General features: G+C 42.5%; 1 protein-coding gene across 1 annotated transcript; it reads right to left on the bottom strand.

Annotated features, from left to right (window-relative positions):
• Positions 1 to 1,129: 1,129 nt before the first annotated feature.
• On the bottom strand, positions 1,130 to 7,153 carry CNN3 (calponin 3). The gene is made up of 6 exons (XM_006919542.3): positions 7,002 to 7,153; positions 6,722 to 6,788; positions 5,788 to 5,925; positions 5,297 to 5,413; positions 3,478 to 3,624; positions 1,130 to 2,244 (listed from the first exon to the last, which is right to left on the bottom strand). Exons 1-6 carry the CDS (start codon positions 7,055 to 7,057, stop codon positions 1,903 to 1,905), a joined length of 867 nt encoding a protein of 288 aa, XP_006919604.1. The 5' UTR covers positions 7,058 to 7,153; the 3' UTR covers positions 1,130 to 1,902.
• Positions 7,154 to 25,607: the final 18,454 nt, after the last annotated feature.

A 25,607-nucleotide genomic window follows, 5' to 3' on the forward strand; every position in this document is an offset into this window, starting at 1 on the left:
GTGCAAGTTGAGGCCAGTTTTTGCTTGTGTGGTGTTTGTGGTCCTTTGAGTGAGTCTGTAGCACGAACCAAGAAAGGCCATTTGTACAGAGCAGGTGGAAGCAACTCAGGCCTGGTGTGCAAGTTGGGTGAGGCAGGGCCTCAAAGAATCACCAACCAGGGCAACTAGTGTTAACTGTTAATGGAGAGCACAAATTTGGCACCTGCTTAAACTAGGCCAGCTGGGTGGAAGGAGAGCTCAACAGAGGAACAATGGCGCCTGCCAGTACTTCCATCCCTGGGGAAAGTTCTTTCGACTCCTTGTCCTCAAGCCCTCACCTTGAAGTTAATCATTTTAGTTCCTCCCCACATGCCCCTGGTGCTTCTCAAGCTACTGTCCCTGTGCTGGACCCAAGTGTTTTTGCACCCACCCCTTAAGAACAGCGCCTCCCATCTCCCGCAGCCCCTTGTTTCTCTGGAACACAGTCCCCAGTGGTTTTCATAGCCAGATGTGGAGACTCTTCTTCCTGGCAGGGGAGCCTGGTGTGGGGCTGTGACCCTTTGCTCCTCTGGAGGCACTTCCGAAGATGAAGTATTACTCCTGATTCTTAATTGCCACCCTGTGGGTGTGGGAACTGCCTATTCCACATCTCCACCCTCCTACCAGTCTTGATGTGGCTTCTTTATATCCTTGGTTATAGGAATTCTGTTCAGCTAGTCTTCTGGTGGTTCTCAGTGATGGCTGTTCTATAATTTGTTATAATTTTGATGTGGTCATGGGAGGAGGCAAACTCGAGTTTACTTTGCCACCTTGACTCTGCCCTATGTTTCCTATTATCATTTATTCACCCTAGAATATGAATATAAAGTGCCCCCCAACCCCATCTCCGCCAATGTTCCTGAAGATGATTAAGATTATCCCAAGCTAGATTTAAGATAAATTTGGGGCAGCCGAGTCACAATAGAATAAGCAAGGGTCTACTAATCTTGGCTGCCATTTACTGTGTGCAATGGGCAAGTCCCTTCATTCTTCTAGGCCTCCATCTCAAGCACAGAGTGCACTGTCGAGATTAAAGAAATGTTACTGTACCTATTTATAACAGTACCTGGGGAAGCGTACTTTTTAAAATAATCAACCTGTGGCTCATATGAAATGTTCAAAAAAATATTTATTTATAAAAAATGCAATGGGATAAGTTTATGCTGAGAAATGCAGCAATAAATACAGTTGAAGAAAACAGAGCAACTCTACATTGATACATTGGCACAAACAAGAATAACACACGCACCACCCAGACCTACGTGTCTGCAGGCTGATTTTGTACACGCTCCTTTAAAAACACCACTCTGAAAAGGTATTGTCAGCTCAGGTGAGAGAATGAGTACACATATAATCACAAATGCACACAGATCATGACTTTATTTAAAAATTAGCAAACAGTACTATAGAAACATCGATATGTAAATTTCTAAAAAAAAAAAAAAATGCTGCATCTTAAATTTAGTTGGCAAACACCCCTTTAGCTATAAGCATGAGTTTAGTCTTCCACATAGAAACCAGACACTAAACTGTGAAACAATAAAAGCTTCCTATTGTTTGAAAACACCAATTTAAGTAGAAGATTGTAAAAATGCATAGATCTGTACTAAAAGAATTGGCTGTACAGGAGTACTCCCCTTTCACAGTATTCCTTTTTACTTCATATGTGAGTTACTGGTTATGCTGTAGGATTCAACTGTTACAGCACTAAAAGGCAACTATTTAGGGAAGAGGCAGAAAAAGGAATGTATGTAAGGCAATATTTCTTTTAGGTACAATAAGCATAATAGTGTTTTAGGAAGACAAGATAAAAATTACTCAAGGCTAGCTTGGTTCTCACTGAATAAAAATAATGGGCTAAATACTGAGCTCCTCTCTGTGAATCTAATAATCAATGCCTTGGTCACCATACTGGTAATCTCCAGGGTAGTCATCTTGGTACTCGCCATGATACTCATCTGGGTATTCTGCCTGATAATCGCTATCACTGATTTCCGACCCATTTGTTCCTGTTCCTTGGCTTCCATTATGAATGACAGGTTCTGTTGGAGCAGCGCAGTATTTGGGATCATATACTTGCCGCCCAAGCCCATACACACTCATTCCTTTCTGGGAAGCGACTTTGTTGGTACCCATCTGTAGAGAAATTGTTGAGTTGTCCACTGGTTGCAAGGTTAGCTTCTGATCGTAGATGTCTCTCCTGGTACCTGGCGCTAGCATCCCCGCCTAGAATCAGAGCATAGTATAAAAGTTAAAACAGCAGCTAAAATCTATTCTTGTGAATATTTTCTAAACGGTGAAATTACATTGAATGTGAACACTGATACAATAACTTTCCTTTGGTTCAGGGGTAAAGCTAGCTTACCAAAATACCCTGATGGCGAATCTCTTTTATGAAAGTAATATTCATTGGCTTTAGAACTAGGTCACCCTGACTTCAAATCCTTGTTCTGCTATAAAACTGCTTGCTAAGTGCCTCAAGCAACTTACTTTTAGTTTTAGGTTTCTCATAGACAAAAATGGAGACAATATTACCTTGGATTTAGAAGATTAGACATAAAGAATGTAAAAACAAAGCATCATGCTGGCAAACCTGAAAGTTACATTTGAGTGTCTATTATGACGATACACACGAGCTGGGTGACCAATTTCAAAAGGCTCTGAGACACAGAAGAGCCATGTCTTCAGAACAACCACTCCTCTCCTTTTCAGAGTAAACTCACACTTCATATTTCTCCATTAATGCCAGGCACATGCTTCCAGATTTAAAGTCCATAAGAAAGCAAACCTGGTGGCAGCTATGAGAGATACCATGCCACATGAGGCAGGACATGTCCCATAAAGGAAGAATACCACCAAATCTCCTCTTGGGGTCATTAAGCAAAAGCACACTCTGGTTGGCTGTGAGACCTTTCTGTTCACCGATGGTTCTGGGAACCTCTCGATGAGGTGCTGGTGGTCTGTGAACAAGAAGACACTTCCATCTTGCGTGGCGTTGGAATCCTGCCGTTCTCACGGCGCTGCACGTCCACCTGCTGCACCTCCATCCGCACTTAACAAGCATGGCAGCTACAGCATTCTTAGTAGAACACCAGATAATTTTACCTACCAAGTTAAGTAAGGGCTCCTTTAAAAATAAAAGTCAGAAGCACTGGAATGAACAATTTACTTGGATTTGAAGCAAGAACACTGTAATAAACATTGTTTGCCTCTGGTTAGGTAGACAGGCCAGCTGTTCTAACTGCCAACAAGAGCCATGAGCGACACAATACTTGTGTTGCTACAGAAAAGGTCTTTCATTCTTTTGCCTTCTCAGCAAAACCTCCTTTCTTGAAGGAATATACTCTAAATATACCATACAAAAATACCTACTTTGAATTTATTAGTAAGAATAAGGTAAATGCTCATTGAAATAGCCCTTTTGTACATTTTGCTACAAGTATAAAAAGGACTACTTACCTGGCTGGCTCCTTTGTTGGTTCCCATCTGCAGACTAATCGTGGTCTGGTCAAAAGGTTTGTCAGTTTGCATTTTGGGATCATAAAGATGCCTCCTGGTCCCATAGGCTGTCATACCTGCCTGGCTGGCACATTTGTTGGTTCCCATCTTTTAAGTTAAAAAATAAAATTAGCACTAATTACTAGACGTTAACAACATATACAACACAGAGGAAACTCTGTTCTACTCAAAAGATGGAAGGGGCAAAATTAAGTCCCTTCCTGTGCCAAGACTGTGGACAACTAGATACAAAGGATCCTTCATGCTTTTTCCCAAAGTTCAAGGTGCGCCTTTAAAAAGAATTTCAAACAATTCACTGGATATTAAAACCTCATAACATGATTAACTATATAAAAACATGCACACAAGGAATGGACAGATCACAAGAAGTTATTACATTGGCTGAATTATGAATACATGTCCTCTGCTATTCTTCCCCTCTAACTCTCCATAGCACAGACAACCAAATTAAGGGGTACCCCCTGCTTCAGCCGTTTAAAGGGACAGAAGCAACCTTTGGCTAGGCAATATGCTTTTCTGCTCCAGGTATGTGTTGCATAAAATATGGTAGCAAATGCCAGGTGTCTTCTTTGGCAACTTAATAGGGGTTCTTTAAGCTTCATCAAAATCACCCACATTTTCATGGGAAAAGAACCATGTTTTATTCCTCCAACTCTCATGTCACTGCACAGAATCAGAGGCAAAATGAGGGACGTGACCTCAACCAAGCTCAGAGGACCAATATTTAACTTCCCATCCCCACTGGGGATAATACAGCTCCAGGACCAACCACTCAGTATGCCTTGTTTTACGAGCTGGGGACATTTCTATTGTTGGTTTTTTCCTTAAAAAAATTAAAGGAAAAATTTCTTACTAAAAGTGAAACCTGTTCATTGGAGAAGGTTCAGAAAACATCTATAAGCAAAAAAGCGGGGGAATCATTGCAATCCTACCATCCAGATATTCGCTGTATTTGTGTGTATCCTCCTAGTTTTGCCTTATGTGTCTGTGTATATATCTATAAATACACATTTACATAAAAAATATGTGCATCTTTTAAATAAAGTTGTGATAACACTAACCATAGTATTTCATTACCTGATTTGTTTTCCTTAATATCGGAATTCTTGCGTATCATTTTTACATTACTAGTTCTTTTTACAGAGTTACAATTTAACCAACTGACTGCTATTTGGAAATTCAGGTTTCTTACCACTGATACAACTTTGTACTGTATGAAAATAAATCCACCTCACATAGACTCAGTCAAGAGGGGCACTATATTAAGCAGGTGTCAGAAAGTAAAGCCCATAGCAAACTGGACATTTAGCCATGGTGTTTTTGTGACACTCTCCAGAGGAACAACGTGAACGGGAAAAAAAAAAATATGTGAACTGAGTATTTCCGGGGAATTAAATGGACAAATTCTCATAGCGCTTGTACAGTGCTTTCCTAATAAATGACTTTGGAATTGAGGATTTGTAAAATTGCCTTGTTGAGTCAATAATGTTTAGGAATTTCTTATTTTCTTAAAAAATAAATCAATGTAAGTAGGAGGGAAAATCATTTCCTGGAGAAACAACTGTCAAGTGAGATGGTATGCCCAGAGTTTCTCCTAAACCATCATCATGTCTTGGGCTCTACATGGGCACAAACTGTTTGAACCACACATTCACCCCAAGACCTACGTTATGGTCTATCAATTCTTTACTTATGAGAGATACTTTGCATGATGAGGACTTATACAGAATAACTGATTAAGTAATGCCACACTACTTACCTGCAAACCAATTACACTTTGGCCAGCTTTTAATTTTCCTTCATCAAAACGTCTTGTTTGTTTTTCTGCATACTTAACTCCAATGTCAATGGTTGTATGGAAGCCTTTTGTTTTAGCCTAGACAGAAATATGCACACTTACTGAGAATAAACACAAATGAAAATTCTGCCAGAAGAGATTTATGGAAAGAACAACAAAGAAATGATACGGTCCATGGATGAAGACTTCATGAAGTACCACCCAAATTAGGGGTGAAAAACCTATTTAAGGCCATTCAGTAATACACTGTACCTCTAAAATGTGAGTGTTCTAATTAAGCTATCTTATATGAAGGAACTGATGTCAGCTGCCTTTCCACAAAGCTAATAATTATGAAAGGGACAGGGGCTCCCCTTGCCCAGCCTGAACTCTCATGGGAGAGCAAAGACGCAATTCATCATCAACATGGTGGGAATTTTTTAATGAGCCATTTATTAAAGGCATATACGTACCAGACCTGCTAGAGCCACCAGCGTAGTCTGAACCTGCGTCATGTTTCCATTCTCAAAAAGATCATTTGCTTCAAATATGTCATGTGGCTTCATACCATAAGCCTGAATAGCTTTAATAAAGTTGCCAATATTCTCCAACTATAAAGAAAAAGAGTTATATAACTTTTGGAGCTAAATAGTGACATTCATATTATCTAAGAATTCTAAGTCCTCATGGCTAGATATAAGACTCTAGGCAGAAAGCTACTTGGCAAGAATTCTTGACCATATATACTAAGCATAGCTCTCTCTGAAAAAAAAGAAAGGAATAAAAAGAAACGTATTTCAGAATGGGTCACATAATGGTCTTTTTAAATATTTTTAAGCATTAAAGTTTTTTCATTTCCTCAAAGGCAAGATCTTCCTTACATGCTTTTAAGAATTCTGTGTCAGAGGTATCCAGGGCTAAAATTTTCTTTATCAAAGCCACATAATACATCAATAATTTATTGTTTTAATTTAAAAATAAATTTGTGGTTACTAAGTGGTTATTCTCTTATATCTCGAAATACAAAGTAAGACTAAATTGTCCAATTTTACTTAATCATACACATTCATGAACTAAGACTATGCTTAATACGGTGTTCTATAGTTAGCCATTAGTTATGTTAAATTCCTTGCTTTTCCCTCTTTTATCCTTATGGTCTGGATTGTATTTCTCTGTGTAAGCTATCCAATTCTCTTTTGAGATTAGATAGGCTAAATATAAAATTCTAGGTTAAACATCTATAGAACTAATTCCAAGGAATATGGAAACATTAAAAGTAACATGATAAAAAAATTGCCACGTGCACAAATTTCTGCTAAAAAGTCTATTTTAAAATGATAATCAAGTTTTCACTACATAAAGATCAACCAACTACAACAGGAGGTTGCTGGTTTGCCTGCACATTACCTGTGGCCAGTTTAACGAGGACTCGTTGACCTTCTTCACTGAGCCTGGCTGTAACTTGTTTATGAGTCTGAAAAGAAAAATGTGACACCTTACTTATTGGTCACACAAAAACAAGGACTGGAATGTAGAGTTGGTTCCTTTAACATCAGTAGAGGAAGCATTAAAAACATTTGCAGAATATCAAGGTTTGACAACACCCTGGACTAGGAAGGAGGTCAAGGCAGAAGCCTAGGGAAAGGACTAGAAGAACAAAAATGGTCAAATCAGGGCTGAAACTCACTCGCAGAGGATTATGCCATCTTTTAAGCCCAGCTGAAAGTTGGTGCCAATGCTCATGCCTGTCACTTCCTCTATCCAATTGCGAAGATCTTCTTCTGCCTGATGATCATACTTGGAAGCAATCTGAAACACAAGTTAAGTAACTTTGAGAATTTTCACAAAATCATCAGAAACTCCTGACTTACAACCTGCTCTGCCTTAATCATCTATTAAGACCACAGCTGTCACATGCAATAAATTACACTCACTGGCATTCACTGATGAACCTAACCCACGATAAAAGCTTCAATAACTAATAAAAATGTTTTTGGTTAAGTTAGTGGTGTATAAAATTTGAATAGCATGAGGAGAGAAGCTGAGACTGAGAAGGAGAAAATATGAATCAAGATAACACAGATTACCACTCATGACACACAGGAAGTGACAAGGGTTAATAAATAATATATTACAATATAGCACCAGCCACATTAAACTTTCAATATTAAGTCATTAATTACCACATTCCAAAAAAGAAGAGGTTGGTAGGATTCTGATACAAACAACTATTTTCTATAGTACCGCAACTGGTCAAGACATATCAGTCCAACAGTTTTATTGCCTGGAAAATTCTGGTGCTTCTATGCCGTCTATTGAGCCAGACACACACACACACACACACACACTCTCTCTCTCTCTTTCCCACAGGTGTTCTGTATGTTTTCTCTTGAGGTCATTAACCCAAGTTTCCAGTCTGCTCTCCTAAAGAAATCAAGAGAACAGAAGCCCTGTGCAGAGTGTCCAGATGGTGTTCATCTAACAGTGCTTCCTTCTCTCTCTCTCTCTCCCTCTCTCTCTCGCTCTCTCTCTCTCTCTCTCTCTCTCTCTCTCTCTCCCTCTCTCTCCCCCCTCACTATTAATTATTGTACAACTCTGTTTACGTAGCCTACATCCTATTAGACTCCTCACAGGAGTCACTTCCAGGCTCTTAGTACCTAGCACTGTATCTGACACCCAAACATTTAATAAAACTAAAAGAGTATTTATTAATTCTTACAGAATTCTACAATGAAGGCAACTTACCAACACAGATGCTATACTATTATAAATACTAAAACTACCAAAGGTTTTGAAAGATCCCTCCAAAATAAGACCATAAACTTTATTTTAAAAAAAAAGACAAAATTCATGCAAAATATTGTTAAAAATCACATGTTCAAGTCCTTAAGCTAGTCCTTGTCCTAGGATCCTTAAAGAGGCGCGTCCATCAGAGTTATTAAGAACACAGCTGGAAGGAAAGATCGCGTGTCATTTTCCTTCTCTTTAGCACAGGTGAAAATGTCAGCGTTAGGCAGACAGTGGAGATCATGATGCGTGTGGGAGTTAAACAGCGCTCTTGGAAATGGAAATGAACGTGCCAAGGCTTGCTTCCACAAAACACGATTTGGCTTAATTGCTGAAAGAAATTAAATGGGATGATGACACTTTTGTCACCATCCTTCAGGTTCTAGTCTACCCCAGTCAGCGCTCTCCCCTTCCACCACCAAGGGGGGAACGATTCCACTAATTACTGTATCATGTAGGGGGACAGCAGTCCTTGATCCTTAGCATTTTCCTCCCAAATTAGAGAAATGGCTCTACCCCTGTGACAGAATAATGAATAATTTATTTAGGTTGTAGATTTATTTAACCAAGATTACAAATGGAAATTCAATGAGTTTATATTGTTAACTATCAAAGTGCAATGTTCCTGGATCAAATTTTGGCCTAGAGGTTAGCATATAAAAGATAGTTTAGGTACAATGTAAAGCCAGTATCTAATGTATGATGATTTTCTGCCCCCCAGTATCCCCACCCCCTAAAAACCATACATCTCTTCTGGCTTCCTGCCAGTCTAGGTTCTACAGGCATCTGCATGTGGGAACAGGTAGGGAGGTGCTGGTGCTGGAAAGTTCTGCCACAGGGACACACTGGCCTCTATAAGTAGGAGGGAACCATTAACTCCTATTATACCTCTGATAAATGTTCTTAGATAATGCGTCTGCCAACATATCTATTCATATATGGCACCTTTAAAAAATGGAATAATAAGTTGTTGGATGAAAATTAACACTTGACTATATTTTCATGCTGGAGTCTTGTTATAGGTGGCTAGAAAAAAATTCTGTATAAATTTGCAGGGGTTAAGGGTGACCAGAGAAAAACAGGCAATGAAGAAAAGGAGAAATTAGTACTCCTTCAGCATGAGCTATGGAAAACAACCTCCAAGTTGAATTTTTTTGTAAAGTGAAAGCACTTTCAACTACAAGATACAGCTCAATAAATCTAAAGACAAAATTGATATGCTAGGGTGTGTGTGTGCCCTGGCTCTGAGCCTGGCTCTACCCACCTTGTTATGGGCCATTGGTTATTTCTTCTAACTTCTGATCCATTTCCTGTCTATACAACAGGAAAGCTGAATTCAATGACTGCACTGTCTAAACAATTTAATCAGCAAAAATGATAATAAAATTCTTTCTCTTCACTTTTTCCAGTGTAGAGATGGAAGTTACATTGGACGGCTTTTAGGTGTTTTGTAGGGTGGTGGGGGTAATTCTTAACCAAATGAGGCCAATTATTAAACCAAAAAAATATAAAAGCATATTTATGTTTCCTTTGTTCAAAATGTGTCTGAAAGATTCAACACCATGCCCCAAACCACAAAGTGATTACAGATCTAACTTGAAATATCCCAGTAGGAACTCCAGAGTCATCTTCTCTTTTGACTGTTCTCATCGAGGGAGTGATGAGAGAAAAATCAAGGCCTAAAGTCAGATGCACCTGAGTTCAAACCTGACCCTAGTTAGTTACAGGGCAGGGTTCTGGACAGCTGACTCTGTCTCTGAGACTTAATGTAGTAGCACACGCACCAAAAAAAGTATGAGCACATACATGCAAAGCTCAAGGCCCCAGGTGGTAAACTAAAAATGAAAACTAGGTATGCACCCACATTATGAGTCTGTTGGTTCTGACTTCGGGTTTTCCTACCCAAATATTGCTAATATTTTTTTTAAATAAGTGAGCTTCCTGCAGTTAAGCCAGCTAACTAGAATTCGAGATTTAGAAATGTGTACTTGTTAAAAAAAAAAAAGTTTAAAATGAAAAAAAATTTTCTATTATCTGGAGAACAAGTCATTTTCAAATTGTCTTAGCTCCTGGCCTGTAGCATTCTGTGGCACATGATGCAGCAATCTTAAGTGTTTCCTTTAGAGCAGGCTTCCCCAACCCCAGGTCCGTGGAGAGGTACCGGTCTGTGGCCTGTTAGGAACCAGGCCACAGCACAGAAGGTGAGCGTCCCGTGAGCGAGTGAAGCGCCATCTGTATTTGCAGCTGTTCCCCAGCACTAGCATCACCACCTCAGCTCTATCTAAGATCCTCAAGCATTAGATTCTCATAGGAGCACCTGTCCCTGGTGCCTAAAAGGTTGGGGACCGCTGCTTTAGAAGTATATCAGAATGCAGCCCAAGCAAATATGATTACATTCTCTAACTACAGGGGTTATTTTTGAGCTGTCTGATATATACCTTTTAAAATCAAGAGACTGGGGGCAATTAAACATAAAAAATAAGCTTTGGTAAGTCAAGTTTATTCAGTTTTCATCTAAAAAGCTTTGATTTCTGAACATCAAGCAGAAAATGATGACATTTTCTTCCTTGCAACAAGAAAGTTAGCTTAATCTTCTCATTAATACCTCATGGAAATTTTACTCTAATTTGTTTAAAAATTACTTTCCAAGTTGTTTCTAAACATCATTTTCTTTACTCTTTTTCAAGATTTATTTGACCTTCCCATGACTTCGAGTTTCTGACTGGTTTTTTCCAGTCCACAGCTGCCCCTTTCTCGCATGCCAAAGCCTCCCTTCCTAAACACCCAGACTCCTGCATGCGGGGCCTCCCCCTTTCTCACGGCAAGGAACACTTGCAAACAGTTCTACACAGAGAACACCTGCTGGAGGCTTCTCACCACAGCCCACCAGCATGCCCCTTGCCAAATGCAATCAAAAGGCAAAGAATACTGCCACTTGCGACAACAGGGATGCATCTTGAGTATCATGCTAAGTGAAACAAGACAGATGGAACAGGACAGGAACCATATGATTTCATTCATATGTGGATATAAAACAGAAAGCAAAACAAACTCATAGACACAGAGAACAATATGGTGGTTACCAGAGGGGAAGGAAGGGTGGGGGGAGGATGCAGAGGGTAAAGGGGTCAAATACATGGTGACTAGATTTTGGGTGGTGAGTACATGATGCGATATACAGATGATATATTACAGAACTAAACACCTGAAGCTTAATGATCTTGTTAACCAATGTTACCCCCCTCCCCCCAAATGCAATTATTTAAAAAGAGGCAAAGGAAATAAAGACCAAGAAAAAGGCCTCTGGGGCATGTGACACAGTCGATCATCCTTTCTTCAATGTCCACTATCGTGCTCCCACCCCCGGCATCTGCAGCAGCTGCTATGGCTCCGGCCTACCTCCCCTTGGGCTCAGGCCCGGGGTGGCTTCGACCTTTTGCTCTTCCCACGGCTCTCTCCTCAGAACGGCTCAGAGCACCAGTCTGGAGTCACCCTCAGGTTCAAAGGCAGCCCAATCCTTTCTAGCTAGTGACCTTCTTTTGGATTTCTAAAATAATACTTGTTTAAAAAAAAAAAAAGGTGAATGGTATAGAAGTACATAGAGCATGAATTCTCAGTGGAAGTGAAACTGACCCCCAGAAGGGTGAAAAGAACCTTAGACACTGCAATAATGTGTGACCTTTCCCAACAACTCTGTTCCTTTGTATTTAATTTCACAGGGGTCATGAGGCAATTAGGAAAAATGTCTACAAAGACTCTGGGCAAACGATGATGAAAATAGTTGAGAAACACTGAGACGGAGTAAAAAGAACAGGTCTCTCTTCCTTCTGCCCCCAAATCCTACTCCCTTCCCAGAGGTAAGCTCCTATCCGTTACAGTGAGTCATGTCTGAAACAGCACTAGAATAAGATCCTCTTTAAAGCTCAAGTCCCAGGGCCTGAACTTCCTGACAGGAAAGGGGGACCCTAGGTGAGATAAAAGCCTACTGGTTGTTAAGACAGAGCCATGCCCTTCCTGGCACTGAGCTCTGAGAAGTCTCCCTTGCAATCCCTACAAGCGCAAGGAGCAGGGAGGGAAACCGCGCTTCCCAGACCATCTCTACCACTGACCCGAAGTGCAGCCCCGGCATAGAACTTCTCGGCGTGAGCATCCAGCCAAAGTGCAATTTGGTGAAAACACGGGGCGCACCTGCCCTGAAGCAGGGTGCTAACATATATGCCCAAGAACTGTCTGATGGGCTCACTTAAATCCAGTGATATTCGAGAATCTACTAAAGAATGGAGACATGTCTTTCCCACATATTCCTTCTTATGATATGTTCCCATAACGATGCTTGTTAAAACCTACAAGCACGCAATTCCAGGTCACTGTCTCTGGTGGTTACAACAGTGTCCCCCAAATTTCAGTCATGCCTGAGCTCTCAACTCTCACTAGGTAACCTGTTTCGACCACCAAGACAATCCAGCATCATCCTAAACTTTCTATGTAAAACCACATTCAACATTAGTTTCCCTCTCCCAAGTGTTCCTGTGTCCTGGATTCTTCCTTCAACTGCTTTCTCCATCACTCCTTCCTTCTGTCCTTCATTCAGATGACTACTCTGTACCATGCATGGTTCAAAGGCAAAGTCTCTGCCCTACAAGCTTACATTCCAGTGGATAGACAAAGGTTAAATAAGGTGTGTTAAGACATCTGCCAAAAAAGGAATAAAGTAGGGTATTGAAAATAAAGGGAAAAGGGAAGATGAGGACTCAAAATTGAAAACAAATTTCTATTTGAAATATCAAGATGCCCCTTCCCTTTCTTTACCACTTACCATTTTGATACCCTGTGCAGACAAGAAACAGGCTTTAACATTTTTCACCTGCTTAAACCCCTCCCCCAGTGGAGCCTTCGAACGTGTCAATACCTTTGCAAAGGTTTAAGTTTTCATGTTGGGAATACAACGGACTAAAGATCACATGCTTTGACGTCAAACTTCAAAAACTTCTGAAATCTGTGTTCCAGTGTGACCGAAGTAAGCACCTTAACCCTGGTTGACCCCATTTCTCACAGGTAGTCTCCTTCCTTCCAGAATCACTGTGAGATGAAACCCAGGTCTCAATGCCTGGCACGTGTCAGAATTAACACACTCCCTTTGTATCAGCTGAGTACCGAGCAAAGCTTTCTATTCACTGAACCCCACTGCGAACTGTTGAGTTTGTATACAATTTAAAAAGGAAGTCCCAGAGCAGACAGGCTGGCCTCGGCTGCAGGCCAACACCACTGTCCCTTCCCATCTCCGTCATCTGCATGCTGGTTCTTACCTCTCTGTCTCTGCTCTTCTCTCTACTAAGACTGTTTTTGCATGCCAAATTCTCATTCTTTTTCATACTATCGCTGATAAAAAAAAAAGACTGAGAAACTTTTTTAAAAAGCAGGTTTGTATCTTATGGTGGAGAAGGGAGTGGGAATTCTAGAGGAAAGCACTTTTTATCTGGGACAATGATGTCAAGGTAGTTGCATGCCTTCTTCAAGATCACTACAGAATCTGAGGCTCACTCTGTAGTATGAACTTGCTAAAGATTTGATGGAGAATGCCTAGTTCCTAGACTTTCCTATCCCAAAATATGCCTTTTGAGATACTGATTATTTTAAGCTAGCTATTTTCAAGAAATGAAAGACTCAGGAAAAACCTTTGACCCTCCCTTAACTGCCTAAAAGAACTGAAAGAGGACCTGCTCCAGGGAGGAAGTTATCATCATAGATAACTACAGTTTAACATAAACTAGGTGTGACAGACAAGGAAGAACCTAGCAAGGCCCCTTTCGATCAAAGTCTTCTCTGTGTCCTATTATTACAGATGGCCCAGCAAACATTGACCTACCAAACATTTGCTTTGACATCTCCATGTGAATTGCCTTCTGCCTTTTGACATCCCAAAGCACAGCCCCTGCCCCCTTTTCTCTTTAGCTCAAGATGACATATAAGCTTCTACTGCCCAATGTACCTTTGAGACTCATCTTCTTATGGAACCCCTGTATGTATGTACATAATAAATTCTGGACATTTTCTGTTAGTCTATCTCATGTTAATTTGATTATTAGCCCAGCCAGAACTAAAAAAGTGGGAGGAACAGTTATTTTTTGACCCCCCACACTATACTTAAAAACTGTGGCAAAGCGCACCCGCCTCTGGTGAGCAGGAGTGCTGTCTAAGAGCACGCAACAGCTGGGCCTTCTCCCGGAGGCACAGCCAGGCCTTCAGATCAAAGTACCAGCATGTGGCACCAGCGCAATTTTTCCCCTCCAATTACGTACAGTCAAACAAATACAAAGACATTATATGATTCAACGTATGAATACTGTGAAACTGACAAGAAATTAAAGCTTTGAAAATAACTTAAGAAGAGCTGGTCTAGTGCCTAAAGTCAATAGTACAACTAACAAATAACAGGAAAGATGTGGAACCAATAGAATGTCAATTTTGTCTTCTCTACCTAGAAAATGACCTTCAGATTACAAAGTTTGGAACATACATAGTTAAAAGTGGATTTTGAAAGTTCAAATTTAAACAAGGACAAAGTGCACATAGAGCCTGGACTCTCAGAGGAATCTAGACTCAGAAATAAAGATTAACAAAGATGTGACGTTTAACAGCTCACTGTGTGAGGAAAAAAACCTTGGCAAACAGCGGTAACAGGAACCTAGAGGGATCGCAGGCACTTGGGTGGGCAGGGCCCTCATCGCAGGCGCCTGCGGAGCTGCACAAGCCTATCGAAGAACACCTGCTGTGTCCTCCTGGGGCTGGGGCGGGGGACTGGCTTTATTGGTCTTTGTACTACAGCTCATACCTGACACACAGTGAGTACTCAATATGACTTTTCATCCACTGATAGTATTACTAGATTATGAAACCGCCAAGTTTAAAGATCTCCCTTGTTACTGTTACGGAAAGGCATCTGCAATTGAATGCTGCTGGTTTTCATAGGTGTCACATCTCTTTGATCTACCAATCTAGTAATCTTAGAGGGATCACTAGGGACATATTTGTTTTACTCTCTGATAAAAGTCCCTTATGTCCAAGGCACTCCTTAGGTCCCGCAGAGTAATCCTAGAAGTGGGGCCTGGTCAGCAAAAAAAAAGCAGGAACAACGCCCACTGTGCTGCCGGGCGGTCGAGGCAGCAGGAGCTCCTGGGGGTGCACACCTGAAGGCTTACATTTAGATCTCTTCTGCTTGGGTAACCTACGATTTGGAAACTATTTGGCATCCTTATTAAACTTATAGGAAGTAATACTGGCATAGTTAGAAAGAAGAAAATTTGAATTCAGCAAGATCCTAGCTTAATAAACAAATTATTTAAGATATATGCAAAATCCTGTCCCAAAGTTCTAGACATAAGTCGTAATGCTTACTCATGGAGCCTGAAAGAGCTAATGTACCTTAGTTTGCACAGGCATGCAATTCTTTATGACACACTATTGAACCCGAGGCAATTACCATCATCTGTACTAGAGACAGAGAACATCAACTTGCCAAAGCAAGGCTTAGAATCTCCCCTTATGGAGGTGCCTTGTCTACCTGACCAGGTGATTTATGTTGTTAAAACGGAATGAGTTACGTGCTTTGTAGTAAAAACAGGAACCACTTAATAACCCGATTATACCCTGGTACGTGACACCACATCTCTAGCATTACCACTATCAATTCTGGGTGCCAGACTTTAAAAGGGAGCACTGACACACTGACATCAGTTTTTACAAGGAGCAAACTGGGTGGGGAAAAGGTTAGAAAAACCAGACACGGCCCACTGAGAGAGACGGGGTTAGCCAGTAGGGGGTACGTGCCACCGAGAAGGGTCTTTGGGGGCAAGAGAAACACCAACTGTTTCGATGAAATCATATGATGAGAGAGTTGATTTATTCTGAATGCCAAAGAGCAGACCCAGGATTCATAGAAATTCTAAGGAGATGATGGGCGAGAGGCAGGAATGGAAAGCCAGCATGTGAGTGCCCATGGCGACCCACAAGAAAGCTGGCTGGACAGCATGCTCTCACTTTGGAAGGGGGCCGCTGGGTCTTGAATTTTATGACACTGTAGAGATCTTGCTGAAAAGGGATCATAACTGAAGCCCCAGCTAAAATGAATGAAGACAGAGCTCTCACCTCTAGAATACTGAAGGGTCTGTACCTCACTTGTCACAGTATTTGTGGGTATCCCGAGTTTCTGGTGCTCTCCAGATGTTCAAGCATCTGCAGCCCCTTAACCCACCCCCCATGCCCTCTCCACCCCCAGCTGCGTGGCAGCAGGACCCTCATCAGCTCTTGAGCAAGTTCACTTCACAGGACAAGTCTTGGAGTCTGTTCTTACCCGAGGCATGAAATCCACCTCTGCTGTCCCAAGTAGGAATTGGAATTCACCTCTACCAACCCCACACCACTGACCATCCAAGCGCTAGCTGCCTACCACAGACTGAGCCAGGACACCCACCGCTCCCTGATTCTGGGACAAGGGTGGCGAGGAGGCCAAGGAGACATGAATCCCTGCACTTCAGTCGGCTCCTTTTAGGGACCCAGATCTGGATCCACATCCTGAATGCTTTTCTGCTCGCGACAGTGGATTCTTCTGCCATTTGAAAGGTGGCCTTACACAACTAGCAAAGCACAGAACTGAAAATTCTAATTTTAAACGTAGAATAGAGGCTGGCTGGGGAGATGTCACCTATAAGCCAAGTCCTACACAAATGCCACCAAACACACAATATATGCAAACTGGAGCCTAAGGTTCTTATGCATCAAGACAAAGAAGGAAATAGTTACAGGTCTACAGATACTCTTAAAAAAAAAAAAAAGCTGGACACGGTTCCGTTTTCCTGTCTTAAAGCCCAACAGGAGCCTGGAAGGGGTTAGACACACCCCTCGGACAGTGAACACTGACTCCACATTTAAGTGACTGTACTATAACCCGAGCACAGAAAAGGAGGGAGAAAGCACCGCATCCTCCAGCGGAGTGCTGCACCCCAGCACAAAGAGCAAAATAAACCCACCCGTCCAGATCAAGGGCCAAGGGAATGAAGAGCGAGCAGCACCCAAGGCTGCAGAGGGGACTCGGCAGAGAGAAGCAGCCGGGTGAACAGTGTGTTCCACACACAGGCCTTGGCCTGGACCATCAGACTCAGCGGCTCTGTAGAAAGAGAAACACAACAATAGCAATGGAAAAGAGATGTCTTATCCATCAGGTTCTGTTTTCCCAGCCCTCTTTCCTTCTCTTTCCCAGCTTTTCTCTGGGAACCCTTGTCCCTCTGCTGCTTTGCATCCACCCGCCAGGCATATCTGCTCCATCGATGGGTGCAGACCACCTCCAGCTTGTCTGAAACAAGAGCATCTCTGACTGAACCGGTGGCCAGCCTCACTGTCTTGTCTCTCTCAGATTTCATGACAAACTTCTCCATATCCTCACTTAGTACTCCTTCCTAACTGCCCTCCCCAGAAATTTGCTCTACTTAATTAAGATGATCACGCAGAGGTCACCAGTGACCTGCTGGTAGCCAAATGCAGTGGCACTCTCTGCAGCACTCTCAGAGGCCCCTCCGGTCTCTTCCTCTGGCTTCCTGTTCAATGATACCAGCCTGGAGCTTTCCTCTCTGGTCTGCCTTCTCCTTTTCCCTCAAAAGACACCAATTCTCCTGAGCTCTGGCCTCAAACTAAAATGTTTAGGAGCATGCGCTCTAGAAACGGAATGCTCAATCCAGAATCCCATCTCTACCATACCTCAGTTTCCTCCCCAGTAAATCAGAGATCATTAACATCAACTTACTGTTGGGAGAAATCAAAGACTTAATATATACAAATTTTAAGAACTCAAAAAATATCAACCTTTGTCCTCCTACCTACGCTTTGCTAGCCACTTTTGTCCAGATACTAAGAAGATTTTCTCCTTCATATTCGATATCATAAAAACCAATGACTTGACACTATTCGATAGCCATTTGATAAGGGATCATTTTGATGCTGCCTAAGCTTTCTATTTTAAAAATGATTTATGTTACCAAATACTTGCAAAAGAGATGCCCTCATCCCATTCCTTAGCCTGGTCTCACTGGCAACTCCCACCTGAGTCTGGTGGGAGTGATCAGTGGAGTAGGGGTCACAGATGTCAATGACTCACGACTCGACAGTAAAGAACTAAAGCAAATGACTTAAATTTTGACAAGACTGCTCTGATGCAGTTTTGTTTTAATGTCAAGAGAAGATCTTCCCTTCTTTACCATTGATGGGAAGTAAAAACCGACTTTTTTAAAGAGCCATTTTATCTGGTAATACCTATAACACAAGTAAATGTTAGGTCGAAAGTTATACATTTTTCCACACAAATACTTTTAAATACCCACTGGTAGGAAAGTAATGAATAATGGAAATCATACAGACTATAATTCAGTTCCTAAAATAGTTGAACAATATTCATAGCTGTACAAGTGGCTGGGACAGAAGTTCTAGGATACTTTCGCTTCTTTACTTTTATATCTTGGTGTTTGCATGCTCCACAACAAACATCATAGGCAAAGAGATGGCACTCCAAGGCAGATGCATACTTTTCATGCAGAGATAAGCTGTCCAGAGGGTTCCGCAGGGATCTGGACCAGGTCTGGGTCCACGGCCTGTCTTTCCCACCACCGGATGTCCTCCCACACCCGCCCTCCTAACTCAGCTGAGACAGAGGAACTCTCTGTATGTACCACACACTCTATGCCACAGACTGTGACACAGACAACTATGCTTGGAACCATGAGTTCCAGCTGCGAGTGGAAGGAGGCTTAAGAACAGAGCAGAGCAGTGGCTTAGACTCTGGCTTAACTGAAGTCCTTTTGACGCACAGGGCAGCGAGAGTGCATCCAGAAGCAGCCACGGCCACCGTCAGTGTGCTGCTGAGCAGCGTGAATAAGCCATGGAGCTGGAGAAAGCACGGGCTCAAAACGGCTCTCGGGAAACAGCAGCCTCAAAGGGCACTGCCAGCACGGTTCACGAGTTCATCATAAGAGATTTGGCAGCGATATCTCAGACTAAAACACTTTAATTTTTCCATGGGCCCCTATAAAAAGCAGCCTCCTACCACATGCATGTTTTAGAAGGTGGTCTAAAGCGGACTTCAGGAAAGGGTATCAACAGCAGAGCTGTCGCTTCAGGAGAAAAAGAAGAACATTTCAAAATCAAGCCCAGAGAGGAAGAAAAAGAAATGAAAGCCTAGCTGCCCAAGCCCATGCCTGTGTGTGTGGCCCTAGCGGGGCAGGTGGGGCTACGACGCAACGTTCAGGTCTTTGAAGAAAGGTAAGGAAAAAGCCGGAGACAAAGGCAGGTCAGTCTTCAGAGCAGAGGCTGGGCCCATTCGGGGGAAGGATCTGGCCACCGGTGGACTCTGAAGAGCAGCCCTGTGGTCTCAGCTCAGCTGCTAAGGAAAGACCAAGAGCCCTGACAAACTCACAGTTGGACGTTTAATATAAGTATAATCTCTATACTCTATTAGAAGTATGATTGCTGTTGCTATTTTTGCATTCAAAGTAGAATCACATGTTTGAATTACAAGAGACTTACGCCACATGGTATTGATTATTTCCTCTATTTCCTTCCACGTGAAACAAAAGGAGGGAGGGCAAACTGCAATAAAAAGGCACACACTCTATCCATCTGTGGAGCCTTGTGCAGCACTAAGCAGGCTGAGAGGCCTGGGGTAATGAAAAAAGATCAGCGTGCAAACATCTGAGAAGGGGAGGAGAAGAAACAACAATGACATCATAGCCAGCCTTGTCTAGCCACTCGGCAGCTAGGAGCCCCTGGAAAATTTGCTGGGGAAGAAAGCAAAACAGCCATCAATGCTTAAGGTTCTGACTTACCCAGGCGAGTACTGCCAAGCCCAAGGGGCCTCCTCTTTTCTCCACACTCACATCCCTCGTGCCCTGGCCTTCCCACTGCTGATGTGCCCGCCCAACAGTCCCCTCATTCCCCGAAGCTTCCGTGTCATGAGGAAGATGTTGAAGAAGTTCCCTCCCTACCGTAGCATGGGGGAAAACTAGGACTTGGTTCTCAAAGGTCTAGGTGGAGTCTCCAGTGACAAGCGAGATTTGAGTACTAGATGATAAATATGTTTATCAGTCCACCGTAGAGAAATACAAGCCCTCTCTGAAATCAAGAAATGCAAGATGTATCGTGTTTAATGGAAATCTATCTATCTGTTAGGAAGAAAAGTCAGATAATACCATGCCCAGAAATAAAGGCCTCTAACTCTACACAGAAGTCCCTGGGCCCAGGGTTAGAGACCTTGGGATTTCAGTGAGGGGAAGCATCATGGGCTGCCTGGGAGGAGTCCTGGATAAGGACTCTGGGGTGGGGCGGATCACAGTCCTGGCAGAAGCAAAAAGAGCAAGAGCTTGGGCATCACTGTCCCCTGTCTGTCAGAAGCTACGTTCAGATACGATCAATTCCATGCATGAATGTCCAACTCCTGGAAATACACTCAACATCTAGAAGCTAAAGGAAGCTCAGGAGAACACAGAACCGAACCAGCAGCGAACCACCCAGCAAAATAGAACAAGTGTTAACATTTACATAATGTGTGCTCTTGGTTCCAGGCTTTATTCTAAACACTTCACATGGACTGTCTATCTCACTTACTTCTCCCAACAACCCTATGAAGGCAGGGACTACCGAAGCCTCACTTTACAGATGAGACACACACAGTTCACTTGCCAAAAGTCAGAGTAAGAACCAGAATGAAGATTCTAACCCAGATGGAGTCCATGGTCCACATTCTTAGCCACTTGGCCCCACTTTCTCACTGGCAAGAATCTGGAGAAGACCCACTAAACATCTTCAAGTCCACAAGGATTCCCATGGTCATATGTTTTTATATTTGCAAGACATTTTTCTATGTCTTTGGAATGATGACCCACAAATTGTGTAAACTTCCGGCCCCACAAAAAACCTTGATCTACCCCCGGGCTCAAGAAATCCTTAATGAAAACCTGAGCACAGGTAACAGTGAAGAGCCCATGATGGCTGTAAGTTCAGAGTTAAAGAGAACCAGAGCATGTAGTACATATGCTGTAGAAGCTTAATGCCTAGAATTAAAGGACACTTGCCAAGAAATTCTAAGGACAAGCTCCCTTCCACCACCTAGTCATACTGAGAAGGGATATAAAGCATGTGCTCGCTCTCCTGGATATAATAACTGGCTTAAAAACCAAAACTGTCCAATTGTGTGTGTGTGTGTTTTTTTAACATTACAGAAAATATTAATTGTACTTCATGATACACTGTTAATTGAAAACACTCACTAACCCTCATGATCTCATTTGGAAAAGGGTATAGGGGAAAAAAAGGATATACTTCTGGTTTGATGACAGTCCTAGTGAGGTCTTCATTGTCAAAGCTTATTTCTGAAGTTTAAATGAATGAATAGAGGCAAATGGCACAATTTCCACAAAGCTGTAGGTCACAGGATAGTGAGCTTGATAATGATCCTCATTAATACTCCAGAGTAGATAAATCTGAGCATTTTAAAGGGACAGCATGGTACCTCTTACGTCAGCAAAATGTTTTTTCTTTATCCGTTTTGGTTCCTCCCTAATTTGGGAGTCTAAGAAAGAACCTCAGCAACCAGGAAAGAATTATGTTATTGATAAGTTTTCAATGTAATATTAATAAAAGAAACTGAAGAAAAATAAGTATAAAAATCACACCACCCTTCAAAAATATCACACTTGCACTACAGAATTCCTTTACACAGACTACTCAAACAGGGTTAATTTCTAGTTTCAAAAGATAGTAAAATCTATTCCTTATGGATCAACTCATTAAACCCACAAACATTTATTGAGCATCTACTATATATCAAGTTCTAGTCTAAAATACAGATCTTACGTATCTCATCAGTGAATTTCTAGTGGAAAAAAATAATAAAGAAAAAGTTTTGAATTAAAAACCTTCTGAACTGTAAAGTGAAAGAAAGTTAAACATAAACCCATCTATATACATTGTTACTATGATTCTGGTGTTCTTGCAGTAAAACAAGGCAGACCACCTTAGGGTACAATAAAAAATCCTGGGGTCTCTGATCAGGGGCACCCTTGGAGCAACTGCTTGTCCAAATGGCACTGGGCAGGCAGGCCAGCAGGACCTTATGAGACACTGGGTCTAACTGAATTATTACTATAGGATTTTTTAACTTACTCTTCTCAATGACTTACAGTTTTAGTCATAAGTCTTCCAACATGGTTTTTAGCTGTTGAGAGATACCGTTTTGTAGCCAAGCAGATTCTGAGAACTCAGAGCTATTTTGCTCCAATAGGACATTCCATGAGAACAGACAATTGTTAGACTGTGCGTTCCGATGCCACATTTAGTATTTCCTCCCAGAAAACATATCAAAGTCAGCTCCACCCACTGTCCCCCAACAACCAATTTCTCCCAGTTTCCTGAGACCTGTAAAACGCTCCTTGCAGCATGCGCTCTAAGACATCCTTCACAGTATCCTGAGCTTTCTACAAGAAACTACGCTGACTCTAACGTCTAGTTCAGAGCCAAGTATCAGGAAAGGCTGTGCTTCTCTTCAGGACCTTCTGTGTTTTCTCATGGCCCATAAGGCACAGGAATATTTCCCTTTTCATCCACGTCCCCAAGATGCAGGCAAGGGCCTGGACAGTACATGTGGGACTCTATTACTTTATGAGTGTTTCCACCCCTCGCCAAATGATCTATACCAGCTTCTGCATTTTTCCTGACCCTCTACTCTATTACGATCTTTATAGACTGCAAGTTATTGATCTTTTCATTGTTATTAAAGAGACTGGCTGAAGGATTCTTTTTTTAGGCTGTTTTCAAACACCTTCTTGCCCTTTGTGGGGTGGGGTGGGGGGGCGGGGTGTAAGTCTGTATGTTCTATTATCATCTTGTCAAAGAAGTATCTTGTTTACAGATTTTTCCCTGAAATTTTACTAACTCAAAGTATCTAAGATCAGGACTTTCTCAATTCATTGATGAACTGCCTTCACAAGTCAAATATAGAGACCAAAGGCTTATTTAATAGAAATGGAATACTACTCAAAGAGGCAGTGACATGTGAGTGTAAGAAATATGACATCAATACTAAGTAATTTTCTATTACTAAGAACAACTACAACGTAAGTCATTGAGTACTTACTACAAGCCAGACCCATCTCGACAATGTAGAGTTTAGAGGCGGTAACCATTATTTCCCCCATCTTACTGATGAGGAAACTAGAACAGAGATAGCAAATAACTTGCCCAACGTTATACAAAGCAGTAAGTGGCAGTGGTGGAGGACTAGGACCCATGTCTGCTTGACTCCAAGGTCCATTCCATACTGCCTCCCCAGGATACTTACGCTTTTCCCACTCTGTTAAATCAGGTTTCAAGGAAAAACAAATACTCTTACATTTAAGTGACTTACCCATTATGCAGTACATAAAGAGAAAGCAGGAAGGACTTGAAAGGTGTCCAAACCAAGCAAAGTCAAACCTCCTGTTCCACGTACCCACGCTTCAGGTGGTTCTGAGCCCTGATTTGAAATGCAAGTACAAAGGCCCAGCAAAATGGAGATTTGATCTTCAAGTCCAGAACAGATTAAAACAGAATTACATGAGGAATCATGATGTCAGTGACAGGTGAGCATCAAAAACGGGGTTGGGGAGGGTGGACAATAGTGACTTGTAGAATATCCCTGAACACTTCACTAAACTAAGACACCACTCTTAGAGTTAAAATTCTCAGAATATTCCAACTTTCTTCTGTAATCTTGGGCTTCAGCCTCCTGATCTGTAAATGATGCTGGACAATCCTCCCCACCTCAGAGGGCTGTTAATTTAAGATCGAAAGACTTGTGAAAGGAATACTGTATGAAAGGATCATGTAAATGAAAGTGGTTATTAAAAGAGAGGGTTGGTACTTAAAGGATAAACCCAAAAATATAACTAACTTTCCAAAGTTTCTGAACACAGGTTTTACTATTTAAAAAAAAGTCTAATAATTAGTGGTCTAGCCTCAGCCTATGCTTTTCCTTAAGTCTACTCAATAATAAGTAGGAAGAGGGCAGAAATCACTTTATTAGTTAAAAGAAATGAACATGAATATTAAGAGAAGCCCTCACTTGAAGGACTGCCAAAGTTATCAGTACCCCATTTACAATGCAAAAGGTAAAGACTCGACCACTGCCAGCCAAGAATCACAAGGGCGAATTAAAATTAATGTGCCCAAGCCAGACCAGGGTATCACATTCAACACTGTGGACAAGCCGATTCCTGTGAAGAGATTCCTAAAGCTCCCTGTGTAAACCTTGGGGAAAAAAGGACACCATTTTGCAAGTTTTCCAGTGGGTGAGGGTTGTAGTCAACCATACACAAACCACTCACTTTTCTGTTCTTTAAAAAAATGTTCAGGAAACTAAGGGCAAAAATCAATACGAATGACAAAGTAAAGGACCTAAAAATTTCAACTTTAGAGGCGTGGACTAAATCAAGTCCTTGCTACAAAGATCGTTCGAAATTTAACAACTGAATTATAATATGATGCGTAGATTGTATAGGGCGAGGAGAGCCACGACTCTCCCTTGGGGTTTGATAAGGGTGCGCCTCCTCACTGCAGAATGCACTCCACGCCGCGCAGCCCCCGACGCTGGGATGCCGCAGCTCCGACAACGCCGGGGTACTCCAGGCGCGGTGGCCATCCCGACGCGCCGCGGCTCGGGGAGGCGAATGGGAATTAAACAGCGGCCCTCCTTTGTGGTGCTTTGGCCAGAACAGCAGAAAGGAGACAATGAGCGTTCTGTGCGCAGTTCCGCGCCGATTGGCTGGTCTCTCCCCCCAGAAACCCCTGATGTCATGGACTTGGAATGCAGGGAGGGAGGAAGGAAGGAGAGGATTTGGGGAGGGGGACGCCTCTCATCGCTTTCCCAGACCCAAAGTCCCAAGATAAACTCGACGTATTCTTCTGCTAGACAAAGTGACAAAACTGAGCGCACCCAAAACTCGATCATTCCAAACTACAATCCGCCTAGAAAAATCGACCCTGAACAAAAGACGCTCTTGATACCGTTACAGCCTCAGTACACAAACTTCTCAGGGTTTCGTGAAAAATCTGAAGTCTCTGGCAGATAACGCTCCAAAGCGGCGCCCTTGGGCTTTGTCTCGGTTTCCCACAAAAGCCGCAATTCGCCGCTAGGCACCGAGATTCGGAAACCGTGAAGGGCCCCTGGGGTGGTGGGGCGGACGCTCGGCAGCCTCCCTCCCCGGGAGGAGAGGAGGAACAATGCGGGGCCCGCGTCAGCCACGTAACCGCCTGACTTCGCTCGCGGCTGCATTCGCCCCAGGGATTGGGGTGCGGGGGGCGTAGGGGCGGCAGCAGTGGGGGGTCAGGGCTTCTCTAGGAGTCCCCAGCCTTGCGGACCGGCCCCACCTAAGGGTGAGTGACCACGCAGGAGCGCCCCCTGCCCGGAGGGGCGCGTTCTGCAGCCACGACC

The sequence above is a fragment of the Pteropus alecto genome, unplaced genomic scaffold, assembly GCF_000325575.1.
Source record: "Pteropus alecto unplaced genomic scaffold, ASM32557v1 scaffold106, whole genome shotgun sequence".
NCBI lineage: Eukaryota > Metazoa > Chordata > Mammalia > Chiroptera > Pteropodidae > Pteropus > Pteropus alecto.